The following is a 15,663-nucleotide window of genomic DNA, read 5'->3' as shown; positions in this document are numbered from 1 at the left end:
TACCATTCTAATATTAATTGTATATCAGACAGAACATACCATTCTAATATTAATTGTATATCAGACAGAACATACCATTCTAATATTAATTGTATATCAGACAGAACATACCATTCTAATATTAATTGTATATCAGACAGAACATACCATTCTAATATTAATTGTATACCAGACAGAACATACCATTCTAATATTAATTGTATATCAGACAGAACATACCATTCTAATATTAATTGTGTATCAGACAGAACATTCCATTATAATATTAATTGTATATCAGACAGAACACACCATTCTAATATTAATTGTATATCAGACAGAACACACCATTCTAATATTAATTGTATATCAGACAGAACACTCCATTATAATATTAATTGTATATCAGACAGAACACACCATTATAATATTAATTGTATATCAGACAGAACATACCATTCTAATATTAATTGTATATCAGACAGAACATACCATTCTAATATTAATTGTATATCAGAGAGAACATACCATTGTAATATTAATTATATATCAGACAGAACATACCATTCTAATATTAATTATATATCAGACAGAACATACCATTGTAATATTAATTGTATATCAGAGAGAACATACCATTCTAATATTAATTGTATATCAGACAGAACATACCATTGTAATATTAATTGTATATCGGACAGAACATACCATTCTAATATTAATTGTATATCAGACAGAACACACCATTCTAATATTAATTGTATATCAGACAGAATACACCATTCTAATATTAATTGTATATCAGACAGAACATAACATTATAATATTAATTGTATATCAGACAGAACACACCATTCTAATATTAATTGTATATCAGACAGAACATACCATTCTAATATTAATTATATATCAGACAGAACATACCATTCTAATATTAATTATATATCAGACAGAACATACCATTGTAATATTAATTGTATATCAGAGAGAACATTCCATTCTAATATTAATTGTATATCAGACAGAACATACCATTGTAATATTAATTGTATATTAGACAGAACATACCTTTCTAATATTAATTGTATATCAGACATAACACACCATTCTAATATTAATTGTATATCAGACAGAACACACCATTCTAATATTAATTGTATATCAGACAGAACATACCATTATAATATTAATTGTATATCAGGCAGAACATACCATTCTAATATTAATTGTATATCAGACAGAAAACACCATTCTAATATTAATTGTATATCAGACAGAACACACCATTCTAATATTAATTGTATATCAGACAGAACATACCATTATAATATTAATGGTATATCAGACAGAACACACCCTTCTAATATTAATTGTATATCAGACAGAACACACCATTCTAATATTAATTGTATATCAGACAGAACATAACATTCTAATATTAATTGTATATCAGACAGAACATACCATTCTAATAATAATTGTATATCAGGCAAAACATACCATTCTAATATTAATTGTATATCAGACAGAACATACCATTCTAATATTAATTGTATATCAGACAGAACATACCATTCTAATATTAATTGTATATCAGACAGAACATAACATTCTAATATTAATTGTATATCAGGCAGAACATACCATTCTAATATTAATTGTATATTAGACAGAACATACCATTCTAATATTAATTGTATATCAGACAGAACATACCATTCTAATATTAATTGTATATCAGACAGAACATACCATTCTAATATTAATTGTATATCAGACAGAACATAACATTCTAATATTAATTGTATATCAGGCAGAACATACCATTCTAATATTAATTGTATATCAGACAGAACATACCATTCTAATATTAATTGTATATCAGACAGAACATACCATTCTAATATTAATTGTATATCAGACAGAACATACCATTATAATATTAATTGTATATCAGACAGAACACACCATTCTAATATTAATTGTATATCAGACAGAACATAACATTCTAATATTAATTGTATATCAGACAGAACATACCATTATAATATTAATTGTATATCAGGCAGAACATACCATTATAATATTAATTTATATCAGACAGAACATACCATTCTAATATTAATTTTATATCAGACAGAACACACCATTCTAATATTAATTGTATATCAGACAGAACATACCATTCTAATATTAATTGTATATCAGACAGAACATACCATTATAATATTAATTGTATATCAGGCAGAACATAACATTCTAATATTAATTGTATATCACACAGAACATACCATTATAACATTAACTGTATATCAGGCAGAACATACCATTATAATATTAATCGTATATCAGACAGAACATACCATTCTAATATTAATTGTATATCAGACAGAACACACCATTCTAATATTAATTGTATATCAGACAGAACATACCATTCTAATATTAATTGTATATCAGACAGAACATACCATTCTAATATTAATTGTATATCAGACAGAACATACCATTATAATATTAATCGTATATTAGACAGAACATACCATTCTAATATTAATTGTATATCAGACAGAACATACCATTATTATATTAATTGTATATCAGACAGAACATACCATTCTAATATTAATTGTATGTCAGACAGAACATACCATTATAATATGAATTGTATATCAGACAGAACATACCATTATAATATTAATTGTATATCAGACAAAACACACCATTCTAATAATAATTGTATATCCGCCAGAACATACCATTCTGATATTAATTGTATATCAGACAGAACATACCATTCTAATATTAATTGTATATCAGACAGAACATAACATTCTAATATTAATTGTATATCAGACAGAACACACCATTCTAATAATTGTATATCAAACAGAACATACCATTATAATATTAATTGTATATCAGACAGAACACACCATTCTAATATTAATTGTATATCAGACAGAACATACCATTCTAATATTAATTGTATATTAGACAGAACATACCATTCTAATATTAATTGTATATCAAACAGAACATACCATTATAATATTAATAGTATATCAGACAGAACACACCATTCTAATATTAATTGTATATCAGACAGAACATACCATTATAATATTAATTGTATATCAGACAGAACACACCATTCTAATATTAATTGTATATCAGATAGAACACACCATTCTAATATTAATTGTATATCAGACAGAACACACCATTCTAATATTAATTGTATATCAGACAGAACATACCATTATAATATTAATTGTATATTAGGCAGAACATACCATTATAATATTAATTGTATATCAGACAGAACATACCATTCTAATATTAATTGTATATCAGACAGAACATACCATTCTAATATTAATTGTATATCAGACAGAACATACCATTCTAATATTAATTGTATATCAGACAGAACATACCATTCTAATATTAATTGTATATCAGACAGAACATACCATTCTAATATTAATTGTGTATCAGACAGAACATACCATTATAATATTAATAGTGTATCAGACAGAACACACCATTCTAATATTAATTGTAAATCAGACAGAACATACCATTATAATATTAATTGTATATTAGACAGAACACTCCATTATAATATTAATTGTATATCAGACAGAACACACCATTATAATATTAATTGTATATCAGACAGAACACATCATTATAATATTAATTGTATATCAGACAGAACACACCATTCTAATATTAATTGTATATCAGACAGAACATACCATTCTAATATTAATTGTATATCAGACAGAACATACCATTGTAATATTAATTGTATATCAGACAGAACATACCATTGTAATATTAATTGTATATCAGAGAGAACATACCATTGTAATATTAATTGTATATCAGACAGAACATACCATTGTAATATTAATTGTATATCAGACAGAACACACCATTCTAATATTAATTGTATATCAGATAGAACACACCATTCTAATATTAATTGTATATCAGACAGAACACACCATTCTAATATTAATTGTATATCAGACAGAACATACCATTATAATATTAATTGTATATTAGGCAGAACATACCATTCTAATATTAATTGTATATCAGACAGAACATTCCATTATAATATTAATCGTATATTAGACAGAACATACCATTCTAATATTAATTGTATATCAGACAGAACACACCCTTCTAATATTAATTGTATATCAGACAGAACACACCATTCTAATATTAATTGTATATCAGACAGAACATAACATTCTAATATTAATTGTATATCAGACAGAACACACCCTTCTAATATTAATTGTATATCAGACAGAACACACCATTCTAATATTAATTGTATATCAGACAGAACATAACATTCTAATATTAATTGTATATCAGACAGAACATACCATTCTAATATTAATTGTATATCAGGCAGAACATACCATTCTAATATTAATTGTATATCAGACAGAACATACCATTCTAATATTAATTGTATATCAGACAGAACATACCATTCTAATATTAATTGTATATCAGACAGAACATACCATTATATTATTAATTGTATATCAGACAGAACACACCATTCTAATATTAATTGTATATCAGACAGAACATAACATTCTAATATTAATTGTATATCAGACAGAACATACCATTATAATATTAATTGTATATCAGGCAGAACATACCATTATAATATTAATTTATATCAGACAGAACATACCATTCTAATATTAATTGTATATCAGACAGAACACACCATTCTAATATTAATTGTATATCAGACAGAACATACCATTCTAATATTAATTGTATATCACACAGAACATACCATTCTAATATTAACTGTATATCAGGCAGAACATACCATTCTAATATTAATTGTATATCAGACAGAACATACCATTCTAATATTAATTGTATATCAGACAGAACACACCATTCTAATATTAATTGTATATCAGACAGAACATACCATTCTAATATTAATTGTATATCAGACAGAACATACCATTCTAATATTAATTGTGTATCAGACAGAACATACCATTATAATATTAATAGTATATCAGACAGAACATACCATTCTAATATTAATTGTGTATCAGACAGAACATACCATTATAATATTAATAGTATATCAGGCAGAACATACCATTATAATATTAATTTATATCAGACAGAACATACCATTATAATATTAATTGTATATCAGACAGAACACACCATTCTAATATTAATTGTATATCAGACAGAACATACCATTCTAATATTAATTGTATATCACACAGAACATACCATTCTAATATTAACTGTATATCAGGCAGAACATACCATTCTAATATTAATTGTATATCAGACAGAACATACCATTCTAATATTAATTGTATATCAGACAGAACACACCATTCTAATATTAATTGTATATCAGACAGAACATACCATTCTAATATTAATTGTATATCAGACAGAACATACCATTCTAATATTAATTGTATATTAGACAGAACATACCATTCTAATATTAATTGTATATCAGACAGAACATACCATTATTATATTAATTGTATATAAGACAGAACATACCATTCTAATATTAATTGTATGTCAGACAGAACATACCATTATAATATGAATTGTATATCAGACAGAACATACCATTCTAATATTAATTGTATATCAGACAGAACACACCATGCTAATAATAATTGTATATCCGCCAGAACATACCATTCTGATATTAATTGTATATCAGACAGAACATATCATTCTAATATTAATTGTATATCAGACAGAACATAACATTCTAATATTAATTGTATATTAGACAGAACATACCATTCTAATATTAATTGTATATAAGAGAGAACATACTATTCAAATATTAATTGTATATCAGACAGAACATACCATTATACTATTAATTGTATATCAGACAGAACATACCATTCTAATATTAATAGTATATCAGGCAGAACATACCATTCTAATATTAATAGTATATCAGACAGAACATACCATTCTAATATTAATAGTATATCAGGCAGAACATACCATTATAATATTAATTGTATATCATACAGAAAATACCATTATAATATTTATTGTCATTGGCTCACTTGATGTGCTCAGCTAGCTCCCAATATAAATTAGCTGCTGTGTTGTTGACTTTAACTATGTGTTTAACCCATTTGCCGAGGTTAAACAAATAGTTATTTACAAGCAAGCATGCAATAATAAAATGCTCCAACACAGTACAGTGCAATATCATAACCAAGTAATCTGAAGCTGGTAAAATGTATATCTCACCCTGCAGTTATCTGCTTAAAAATATCTCTATTAACTGTCTCTTTCCTTTTGTAATGCACACGGACCCTCAACAGAAGGTAAATTTGTTTTATGTATTGTTATATATGATTTGTTTCCGTCTATTAGTAGAATTTATTTATCTCACTGTTACACTCTCATACAACACACACACACACTCTCATACAACACACACACTCTCATACAATATACGCACACTCTCATACAACACACACACTCTCTCATGCAACACACTCACACTCTCATACAACACACACACTCTCATACAACACACACATACTCTCATACAACATACACATACTCTCATACAATACACACACACTCTCATACAACATACACACTCTCATACAACACACACATACTCTCATACAATACATGCACACTCTCATACAACACGCACACTCTCATACAATACACGCACACTCTCATACAACACACACACACTCTCATACAACACACACAGTCTCTCATACAACACACACACACTCTCATACAACACACACACTCTCATACAACACACACATACTCTCATACAATACACGCACACTCTCATACAACACACACACATACTCTCATACAATACACGCACACTCTCATACAACACACACATACTCTCATACAATACACGCACACTCTCATACAACACACACACACACTCTCATACAACATACACACACTCTCATACAACACACACACACTCTCATACAACACACACACTCTCATACAACACACACACACACACACTCTCATACAACACACACACACACTCTCATACAACACACACACTCCCATTCAACACACACTATCATACAACACACACACACACTCTCATACAACACACACACACTCTCATACAACACACACACTCTCATTCAACACACACACACTATCATACAACACACACACACTTATACAACACACACTCTTATACAAAACACACACACACTCTCATACAACACACACACTCTCATACAACACACACACTATCATACAACACACACACACACTCATTCAACACACACACACTCTTATACAACACACACACTCTCATACAACACACACACCGCACAAACACACATATACCATGTACACTTTCATATAACACACATACACCACACACACTCTCCTACAACACACATACATCACACACATTATCATACAACACACATACACCACACACACTCTCCTACCACACACATACACCACACACACACTCTCCTACAACACACATACACCACACACACTCTCATACAACACACACACCACACACAGTGACCACACACTCTCATACAACACACATACACCACACACACTATCTCCTGCAACACACATACACCACACCCACACTCTCATACAACACACATACATCACACACACTCTCCTACAACACACATACACCACACAAACTCTCCTACAATACACATACACCACACACACTCTCCTACCACACACATACACCACACACACACTCTCCTACAACACACATACACCACACACACTCTCATACAACACACATACACCACACACAGTTACCACACACTCTCATACAACACACATACACCACACACACTCTCTCCTACAACACACATACCCCCCACACACACTCTCATACAACACACATACATCACACACACTCTCCTACAACACACATACACTACACACACTCTCATACAACACACATACACTACACACACACACATTCTCCTACAACACACATACACTACACACACTCTCCTACAACACACATACACCTCACACACTCTCATACAACACACATATACCACACACATTCTCCTACAACACACATACACCACACACTCTCCTACCACACACATACACCACACACACATTATCATACAACACACATACACCACACACACTCTCCTACCACACACATACACCACACACACACTCTCCTACAACACACATACACCACACACCACACACAGTTACCACACACTCTCATACAACACACATACACCACACACACTCTCTCCTACAACACACATACCCCACACACACACTCTCATACAACACACATACACTACACCCACTCTCCTACAACACACACACTCTCATACAACACACACACTATCATACAACACACACACACACACACTCATTCAACACACATACATCACACACATTATCATACAACACACATACACCACACACACTCTCCTACCACACACATACACCACACACACACACTCTCCTATAACACACATACACCACACACACTCTCATACAACACACATACACCACACACCACACACAGTGACCACACACTCTCATACAACACACATACACCACACACACTATCTCCTACAACACACATACACCACACACACACTCTCATACAACACACATACATCACACACACTCTCCTACAACACACATACACCACACAAACTCTCCTACAACACACATACACCACACACACTCTACTGCAACACACATACATCACACACACTCTCCTACAACACACATACATCACACACATTCTTCCACAACACACATACATCACACACATTATCATACAACACACATACACCACACACACTCTCCTACCACACACATACACCACACACACACTCTCCTACAACACACATACACCACACACACTCTCATACAACACACATACACCACACACCACACACAGTTACCACACACTCTCATACAACACACATACACCACACACACACTCTCCTACAACACACATACACCACACACACACTCCCATACAACACACATACATCGCACACACTCTCCTACAACACACATACACTACACACACTCTCATACAACACACATACACTACACACACACATTCTCCTACAACACACATATACTACACACACTCTCCTACAACACACATACACCTCACACACTCTCATATATACCACACACATTCTCCTACAACACACATACACCACACACTCTCCTACAACACACATACACCACACACACTCTCATACAACACACATACACCACACACACTCTCTCCTACAACACACATACCCCGCACACACACTCTCATACAACATACATACATCACATACTCTCCTAAACACACATACACTACACACACTCTCCTACAACACACATACACCTCACACACTCTCATACAACACACATACACCACACACTCTCTCCTGCAACACCACACACGGTGACCACACACTCTCATACAACACACATACACCACACACTCTCTCCTGCAACACCACACACGGTGACCACACACTCTCATACAACACACATACACCACACACTCTCTCCTGCAACACCTTACACAGTGACCACACTCTCTCCTACAACACACATACACCACACACACTCTCATACAACACACATACACCACACACACTCTCCTACAACACACATACACCACACACACTCTCATACAACACACATACACCACACACACTCTCCTACAACACACATACACCACACACACTCTCATACAACACACTTAAACCACACACACTCTCCTACAACACACATACACCACACACACTCTCATACAACACACATACACCACACACACTCTCCTACAACACACATACACCACACACACTCTCATACAACACACATAAACCACACACACTCTCCTACAACACACATACACCACACACACTCTCATACAAAACACATACACCACACACACTCTCCTACAACACACATACACCACACACACTCTCCTACATCACACATACACCACACACACTCTCCTACAACACACCACACACAGTGACCACACACTCTCCTACAACACACACAAGTCGCAACCCAGTAAACATGGTGTTGCAACGCAGTAATGCTTCTGACCCGTGGTATGAAGATCCCAGCTCTAAAGCATATTATTATTACAAGATTCCCTGTTGCTTTATGCTTCATTAACAACAAATAGCTAAAACATTTTCTAATGTTTTTAAATGCTTACATTGCATAAAAACACCCTGTCTACCTTACATAGGGAGAATGTGACAGCAGAATTAAAATTAAACAGACTGGGCCAGATTACAAGTGGAGCTTTCGCTAATGTGCACTGGTATTACAAGTTAAGCGCAATGCAAATGCAAGCTCGCATTTGCATTTCTGGGAAGCATTGCGCTCACGAGATTGTGCTTCAGTGACTTTTTTTTCTAACACCTCACAGCTGCAGACTTTAGACCCCAAAAAGTGCAGTTTAAAAAAAAAGAAATGCTTCCTTTAAAAAAAAAGAAAAGAAAAAAAGAAAATTAACACTTAAGTTTGGGGGCATTTGTGGCACATTTAGAAAATTAACCAGAGGTCTGACCTCTGGTTTATTTTCTGAGCGCTAATAGCTACCGCGAGCGCACAGTAGCAATAACCAGCCGCTTGTAATGGCCTGTCATTAATTGTGCACCCAAAAGCTGGGAAATGTGCCTGTTTGCGGTCGCTCGATAATTTAGCGCTCCACTTGTAATCTTGCCTAAAATAGTTTTCTAGCGTCTTCTCAAAGTACTTTTACACTTTTTCAAATCTGCCTGTTTTGATCAGCACGTGTGACTATTTGATACGTTTAAATTTCACACTGGGCACGCTTAAATATAAATTCCAATTTCACATTTATTAATACTGCAAATTGTCGCAAATTTCCTGAAGCAGCTACAAATGTTATCTCCCTAGATTTTGTGTAACTGTAGATAAGTTTGTGCACTTACCTAAACAATCACTGTGTAGTATATCAAGCTGGGTAAAGCAATATGCAGTATAATTAAAAGGACTGTAACATCAGAATTAAACTATCATGATTCAGATAGAACAACTTTTAGAGCAATTTTAATTAACTTTCCAATTAACTTCTGTTACCAAATCTGCTTTGTTCTTTCAGTATCCTTTGTTGAGAAGCATACCTAGGTGGGATCAGAAGCAGCAATTTATTACTGGGAGCTAGCTGGTTGGTGGCTATACACATATGCCATTTGTCATTGGCTCACCAGATTACATTAGCAGTATTGCCTTAGATTATTAATTGATAAATATGTCCCTGTGTGTTTTTTTAGCAAAACCAAGGAAAATAAATCATGTATGTATATTGCAGTGTTTCGTTTAATATTTTTTGACCAAAGTAATATGATTTTTAGAGGGAGCGATAATTTATTCTACAAAACACCAACAAATCTATTCACATAAACCACAGTGAGAAATGAGAAATCCAAAAAACAATCTTAAATAATACAATAAGCTAGAACAATAAACCTTCTTTAAACTACAATAATAGCAAACAATATCAGGTCCCAAGTGAAAATCATGAATTTCCTTTAGGATACTCCTATAATGAGTGTCATAACCTAACCTTCCTCTCTAAGGGTTTGCGCTTCCTTAGTCTTGGCTAGAGATTAACGCTCCCGTCTCTTGATAATGTGTTAATTGTGACATTATTTCCTGCTATTTACATGACAAGCCTGTTTATCAGTGCTGAATTGCACCTGGGTGTGTTTCTATTTTCAGATCACTGTATGGTCCAAAACTTAACGGATCATTAGATACTTTGGGATTGTTTAATTATGTGTAGTAAAAAAAAATGTTTCTATCCAATTCCCCTGAGTTTCTAAAAAGTAATTGAAACCTAGGATTCCCTTATTTAATCTTTCCTGCTGCAGATAATTAGGGACGGACAACATGTACAAACAATGGCTCTGTGGAGTATAGCAATGTTATATGGACATTAAACCTGCACACAGCCATTGTTTGTACATGTTATCTATCTTTAATTGTCCTTAATAGAAGAGGTTACATAAAGGTACCAACGTACCTCCATTTTGCCTATAAGAGTTGCCTTTCCCCTCCTTCTGGTTTTGCTCCAAAATAAGTTCCATTCCGACATATGTTTCACTGCAGAATAGGGCTTTTTCAATTCAACCTTGGAGAGAAGTAGTTTTGAGACTTGAAAGGTCCACATGTATTATTAACATGTATTTCTATACCTCTTATGTGTTTTCCATAAGGCTAAAATATCCCTGAATGTGTTGTAAACTTGTTAATTTTAATATAATTTTAACATAAATTATTTATAGAAGGAAGCCTACAGTTACCTGGTGGGATTATTGAAATTTTATATATACTCAGAGTCATAGCTATTGTGGCTCTGAGAAATGTCAGTATCCTTTCAATAGAAGAAGATTGGAGGTGATACAGTGTTGCACTATGAAACTATCTTCTCTGTTTCTTTTTTGAGGAATTTATTAAGAGAATTCACCTTCAATAAAATTACTTTTTGGTTGAAGTAAAAGATCCTTTCTGGTGATTGTATTTATTATTTTAAGAGCACTGTGTATAATTTATAATAAAGCAGTAGAGAGCCCCGCCCCTGAGTTACCATCTGATTAATTTATCATAAAGCAGTAGAGAGCCCCGCCCCTGAGTTACCATCTGATTAATTTATCATAAAGCAGTAGAGAGCCACGCCCCTGAGTTACCATCTGATACAAAAGCGCCTTTATGCTAGGTAATCTACAGGACAGGTAGGCTTGTGAGCTACATGCTAAAGGAAGTACAAGATATACAGTGAGGGAAGCAAGATAATAGGAATGCAGGTTAATGTAGGCTTTATGCATCCCTAACAGGTACAGTATGTCTTTAGGGAACCCTGGAAGTTGAAGGCCAGACTTACTGAGCAAGGCAAGGACTAGGTAGGAGAGTATATAAGACAAGGGCACAGATATAGTAGGGTGCTGTATTATTGAGGGGTTTGTACATATTGGTAAATATTTTAAATGTTATTTTTGAGGCCAGCAGTGTGATTAAGAAAGAGATGCAGCAAACAAGGAGCAGTATGTATTACTAGTTTATAATGATTCTTGACAGATATTTATTATATTTAAATAATATAAATACAAACAAGGAGAGGTTTCTTAGATTAGTATGAACTTGATGTACAAATGTAACATTCAGGATTGTGGTAATTATAGGGAAAGTAAATACAGAGTACAAGACTTTTTGTTGTCTTGCTATAAAATAACATAGCAGACAAGTCTAAACATTTTTAACACAAATTAACATCTGGATTGCTGCAATTGTTTTTCAGTAGCCAAACTCCACCCACTAACTGTCTCATTTAGAGGAGCCAATCTAGGCTTCAGTCTGCAGATAACAAGGGTAGTCATTGTCATAATGTTAGTTAAAAGTACCAAGTTTTGCAGTTCTTATGTGTTAAAGCCAATTAGGGAACAATATGTAGCAATGTTAGCCTTGACAAGTTTACAGGGTGCTTTTCCAGTTCTGAGAATGTGAAAAGTCGCAATTTTATGTCAAATTACTAAAAAAGGGGCAAATAAAGAATGCAAGTATATTGCAAAGTTGTTTCACTATGCACAACCTACCCATTAATATTAAAATCTCAAGGTCTTTTTACGGTCCCTTTAATATAGCTGCACAGCTACAGACTGCACATTATCAGCTGTCTCATATTTATGCAACCAAAGGGGAGATAACAGCAGAAATATATAAACTCCCTATTTACATAAATTGCACCAACATCATCAGATCTATTTCTTTCTAAAGGTTACAATTACTGTACTGGATGAGAATGATAACAGCCCCCAGTTTGATGCAACATCAGATTCTGTGGTCAGCGTGGCAGAGGACTGTCCCTTGGGAAGAAGAATCGCCTTAGTTCTGGCGAGGGATCCTGATGCTGGAAACAACGGTCTGGTGAGAACTTAGGGCACCAGCTGCATATTCTAGAACCTTAATCACTGCAGCCTTAGGATTTGTGCTCTAGACGGGCTTATTAGATGTAGTGAAACTAAGTATTTTGTAGTATATTTATTATGTTTTTACACTTTAAAGAACTTTGTTTGCAAAAATCATTAAAGATTACCGATTAAACAGTTCAAAATGTGTTTGCCTGAAAAACATTTAGTAAAAGCTGTTTAACACGAAATTGAAATTAGTAAAAAAATGACTGAAGTATTCACTGACTGCCAGCAAAGCTCCAAAGTGACCCGCATTTTGCAGGACAGTCCTAGTATATTTGCTCTCTGGCCTCACTAATTTCCTTTAAATGACCAGGAGCCACCTAGCCATGCACTTAAAGGGACAGTCTAGGCCAAAATAAACTTTCATGATTCAGATAGAGCATGTAATTTTAAACAATTTTCCAATTTACTTTTATCACCAATTTTGCTTTGTTCTCTTGGTATTCTTAGTTGAAAGCTTAACCTAGGAGGTTCATATGCTAATTTCTTAGACCTTGAAGGCCACCTCTTTTCAGGATGCATTTTAACAGTTTTTCACCACTAGAGGGTGTTAGTTCACGTATTTTATATAGATAACACTGTGCTCGTGCACAGTTACAAGATTCTGTACATTTTTTTTATATTTAAATGAGGGTTTTATTCTTTAAATAATTTAGTGCATCTGCAAAACATAAAGAGACATTGGGGCTGATTTACTAAATGTCGGACAGAAATGATCCGCTGTAGCTGATCATGTCCGCTCGACATCGCTAAATGCCGACAGCATACTCTGTCAGCATTTATCATTGCACAAGCAGTTCCTGTGAAATGCTTGTGCAATGCTAACCCCTGCAGATTCGCAGCCAATCATCCGCTAGCAGGGGGTGTCAATCATCCGATCTTATCTGATTGGGATGATTGCTGTCTGCCGCCTCAGAGGTGGCAGGCGAGTTAAGGATCAGTGGTCTTATGACAGAGGCTTCTTAACTCCTGATTCCAGCGAGCCTGAAGTGTGGTGTGGAGTAAGCAGCATTGACTGCTTAGTAAATCAGCCCTATTGGCTTTAATGGTCCTTAAAGGGACCTGGGAATTAAATTTAAACATTTATAACTATGACAGTGGGGCCGATTTATGATGGCCCATCTCGCCCTGTTTCGGTGCGAGCCTTCAGGCTTACCGGAAACCGCAGTTAAGAAGCAGCGGTCTCAAGACCACTGCTCCTTAACTGTATCCGCCGCCTCTGAGTGGCATACAGCAATTAACCCAATACTATAAGATCGGGTTGATTGACACCCCCTGCTAGAGGCTTGTGCAATGCTGAATGCAGACAGCGGGGGGTAGTTATCAAGCCGTCAACCTCAAATACGCTGCGTATTCCGCAGCGTATTTGTGGCGAGGCTGATACGCCTTAGTTATCAAAGGCTCGAGACCGGCAAAAGTAGAATTTTGTGACGTCAGCTTCGATCCGCCGGACTCAGTCCGACACAGATCGATTCTTACGTCACTCCAGATGTTCCGCACACAAGTGCGGCACATTCTCACTACTTTTGCTAGCTATCAAAAAACTAGCAGGTACGCTCGGCACTTTTACGGCCCAGCGTACCTGGTTTTCAAAGCGCCAGCCTGGAGGCGGCGG

The 15,663-nt window shown here is 34.2% G+C and overlaps 1 protein-coding gene across 1 annotated transcript in view; it reads left to right on the top strand.

Moving 5' to 3' along the window:
• Positions 1–15,663, top strand: part of CDH23 (cadherin related 23) — a 1,210,211-nt gene that overhangs the window by 901,929 nt on the left and 292,619 nt on the right. The window contains exon 33 of the mRNA XM_053692025.1: positions 13,834–14,001. Coding sequence (XP_053548000.1) covers positions 13,834–14,001 — 168 coding nt within the window. The remainder of the gene's footprint in view (positions 1–13,833; positions 14,002–15,663) is intronic.

This window comes from Bombina bombina, chromosome 9 (genome assembly GCF_027579735.1).
Source record: "Bombina bombina isolate aBomBom1 chromosome 9, aBomBom1.pri, whole genome shotgun sequence".
Taxonomy (NCBI): Eukaryota; Metazoa; Chordata; class Amphibia; order Anura; family Bombinatoridae; genus Bombina; species Bombina bombina.
The sequence above is the reverse complement of the archived record's forward strand: the minus strand, read 5'-3'. Positions and strand labels throughout refer to the sequence as shown.